Source organism: Cynara cardunculus (assembly GCF_001531365.2).
Source record: "Cynara cardunculus var. scolymus isolate 2C chromosome LG 1, CcrdV1, whole genome shotgun sequence".
Classification (NCBI taxonomy): Eukaryota; Viridiplantae; Streptophyta; class Magnoliopsida; order Asterales; family Asteraceae; genus Cynara; species Cynara cardunculus.
The window spans coordinates 47446438-47450164 of NC_037528.1; the positions used below are offsets into that span (position 1 = coordinate 47446438).

Genomic DNA, 3727 nt, shown 5'->3' on the forward strand with positions numbered 1-3727 from the left:
GGTTATTTTGGCAAAACCTCTAAAATGTGGTTATTTTGTGGCAAAGGGTTGTGTAAAACGGTTATTTTTATAAATTTCCCATAAAAAAATGCCCCTAACCCTATTTTTTTAAGCCAATGAAACAACGAAACATGCGATTTTTTAAAGTGTTTAGAACCTATTCAAGCTAAGTATTTCATCCCGATGTTGAATTTTATTAATTATAATTAAAAAATACGATGTAGGACATAAAAACCAAAACCCCAAATACAAAATATAAAATGATAAATCCTGAATTAAGATCGTGCTTCCTTCTTTTCCAGTTTTCCTTTTTCCAAAACTGAAATTAGCAAAATAGAAACTTTATTTCAATATATGAAACTTAAAAAACAAGGAAAACTATAATTAGTTTTTAACTAAAATAGTAAATTACATTCAAACTTTTATTATAGTAAGCAAATTGTAAAACTTAAAATTTACAGGTCTAACGACTAAAGACTAAATGCTTATCTATTAGCAGCTTAATAAATTTAATGGAACTAACAACTTATTCACTCAACTATGCATGACTGTTTCGTAGTGGCTTAATAATATATAAAGTAATTTATCCAATAAGCTTCTAGGGGGAGCTTTATATAGAAAGCCAATTTTTTTTCCAAACATGTCCCTTCCAACTAAAAAAAACGCTCCTTACATCTGCGAAAAAACTCTCTGAATCAAAAACTCTTCCAACTTATACAAACAGATTAATTCATACAGACAACTTTATACAAACAAAAACTTTTCCAACTTTCCAACTTTTTCCAACGATGTGCATTCAGTATTCATCACTACTAGGCCTTGGGCCTGTTTTTATAGTCAAAAGTTCAGGTGTCCAATTCTCAAATTATTAAACTCAAAACTAGTAACAAATGACAATTTGATGCCCCTTTAGACTTTTGATGCCCCTTTAGACTTTGATGCCCTATACGGCTGCACGGGCTGCATGTGGCCAGGGCCGGCCCTGCTTCTTATTAAACATCGAACATTATTAAACATCGAACATGTATAGTTCTTTATTAGGAAAACAAACATTTGACAATTAAGAACACGTCCATTCTTAGTTGAACATGCATTTTCGAAGCAACTTCAAGTAGCCATCGTAAAGTTGAAGCTTGCACAACAAGTCTTCTTACGTAACAAGGAAGAACTGAACCCAAACCTCGATTTCTCTAAATCAAACACCAGAAAGTTATCTTCAAACTGATACGTTCCGATCACGATTGCAGGCTCACTCGTTGCACCACCGTCAACAAACGCTAAACATGCAACGTCTTCGGTTACTTGCTTAATGGAGTTACCCGTAGATACACTCCACTTCTTCCCCTCCTCAAGAACGAAATCAATATCAGGAACTTTTATACTAACCTTAGGACCCTTTGTCGAGGTGTTGAAACAAAGGCCGAATGGCGCGATCGGCTCTGCAGGCGGGATTCGCTTCGTAACCAACGAAAACCTTCGAACGACATGATTGTAGATGTCGGTTCGTAGAGTGGTGTAAGGGTCAATCGTACTAAGCTTGGTAGTCGTATTCGCAAGAAGATCGATGGATCTCTTTTTTATTACAATGGCATTGACACCGATGAAGTATCCGAAAGAATATGGATGCTTTAGTAAAGGAGTATACGATAGAAAACTCTTTACGTCGACGTCTGATTGGGGAAGAAGGTAATAAGAACTATTTCCGTAAAATAGAACCCCGGGGACCGACAAGGTGCTAGGCAAACATAAAGCCATAATGCTTTTAAGCGGACCGTTTAAATAAGTTGGCAACGCGTAAGGCGAGGTCGAAAGCGCCATAACACCGGTAACATTTGTTGGGAATGATTCGAATGACGAAGAAGGAGCACACGCCGCATTAGGGTATGCACCATATAAGCCACTCAAAACATTTCTACCGTCACTTGTGCTCACCGTGTACTCGTGATCATAGCTAAGTAGGGCTTGGCCACACGAACCGGTAACAGGATTGACCACTGTGACCGGGCATGTACAATATCCCCAACCGGGTAGCGTTGGACCTTTGTTTACGGGTCGGCAGGAAGGATTGTCGTATGAATACGTAGTGCGCACATCTTCGCATTGATATTCCTCACACGAAATGGGATAGTTGCAAAGTGTATTGGGCGGACAACTACCGGGATAATGGTTCCATTGTAGGTCGCACTCGTGCCATATGAAAGGAGCGTCGATGTCTATAAGGAAGTTTAACGGTAAGTATTGCGTGTAATCTTCGTAGACAGTCAAGATCTTCGCGCTGTAGAGAGGCTTAGCGGCATCGATATGTTTGCTAACCGGAATAACGATCGAAGTATAAGGTGGTTGAAATTGGGCTATGGCTTCATGTTCATGTGAGATGAAAGCTACAACTACGATGGTTAGTTTTATAAGCAAAGACATTCGATTTGTGTAGTTTTTGAAATGGCATCAGCAAGTTTAAATGGTAATGTTGGGTGTTTCTTTTCGATCTATTTTAAAGCAAAATGCTAATGCTTCTACTTTACATGTTTTTTTGATGAAAAAGTCAAAGGTCAAAGAGAGAGAGAGAGAGCAAGGTTGCATCTAAAGCGTTTATTGACGGTAACAAGAAGCAATATTCGCAAATCACGAGATTCAAATGCGATAACTCTGGGTTACCTGTAAAGCAGGTGGTCATTTTGGAATTAATCGATTCGCAAAATGAATTGGATATTTAGATTAATAAGAAAAAAACAATGTTCGAATGAAGTTGTTTTGAAAATAATTAGGGGTTGTTATTTTATATATATTTTGCACTTGTTAATTACGAATTTTAGTTTTTTTTAATAATTAATTTTCTATTGTTTGATGAAATTATCTATACTATGTTATAAAGTATTTGATAAAAAAATTTAAAAATTATTTTTTATGCATGAAGTACTGTTTATTGATGCATATTATTTAAAATTCAAGATTACAAGTAAGTTTTACGTAAGTACAACTTATTAAAGCTTCATGTTAAAATTCGTGTAACTAAGTGCAAATAAACATAATCAAATAGAAGATAAATATCTCATTTTAAATATAAAAAATCTAAAATATAATTAGGATAATCATTGAGTTCTAACAAAATACTTAATTATTTTTTTTTAACAAATTATATTATTAAACCAAAAAATTGAATTAAAGGAATATACAAAAAAAAATTAAATAGTTAGTTTGAGAATAATATCAATATTTTTTTTTATTTTTTATGATATCTTCATATTTATATTTTATTCAAAAATAAAAACATTATCGTTTTCTCAAAACCACATAAAAACTATATTATAACATCAATTGAGACAAAAAAAATTTTTTTTTCATTTTCTAAATTAAATATTTATTTTATACTTCAAGAGTATCTACCCATATAAATTTTTAATTATTAAGAGCAAATTGAATTAAATTATAATGTAATAATTTTACTTTTTACTTTTAAAACTGTATTTTGATGTGTACAAAGTTTAATAAACTTTATGTAATAAGTTTTTTAGAAAGTTATAAAACGTCACATCTTTTTGTTGTATATTTTTCATTGTATCAAACATTACACATAATATGTTTTCTTTATATTACATTAAAGATACTAGAACGGTATTCGTGTAATGCAGCAAAATACATTTTAATTTTAATGTTTTATTTTATTATGTCTCTTATCGATGTTATAATACGGTTTTATGTGGTTTTGAGAAAAAACGATAATGTTTTT

General features: G+C 32.7%; 1 protein-coding gene across 1 annotated transcript; it reads right to left on the reverse strand.

Moving 5' to 3' along the window:
* Positions 1-1067: 1067 nt before the first annotated feature.
* Positions 1068-2418, reverse strand: LOC112501367 (basic 7S globulin-like). Its single transcript, XM_025105043.1, has one exon. The coding sequence runs from the start codon at positions 2416-2418 to the stop codon at positions 1108-1110; it is 1311 nt and encodes a 436-aa protein (XP_024960811.1). The 3' UTR covers positions 1068-1107.
* Between the last annotated feature and the right edge of the window lie 1309 nt (positions 2419-3727).

What these genes read in the sequence shown, in the direction of transcription:
- LOC112501367 (XM_025105043.1), bottom strand. Translation starts at nt 2,418, where the DNA reads ATGTCTTTGCTTATAAAACTAACCATCGTAGTTGTAGCTTTCATCTCA.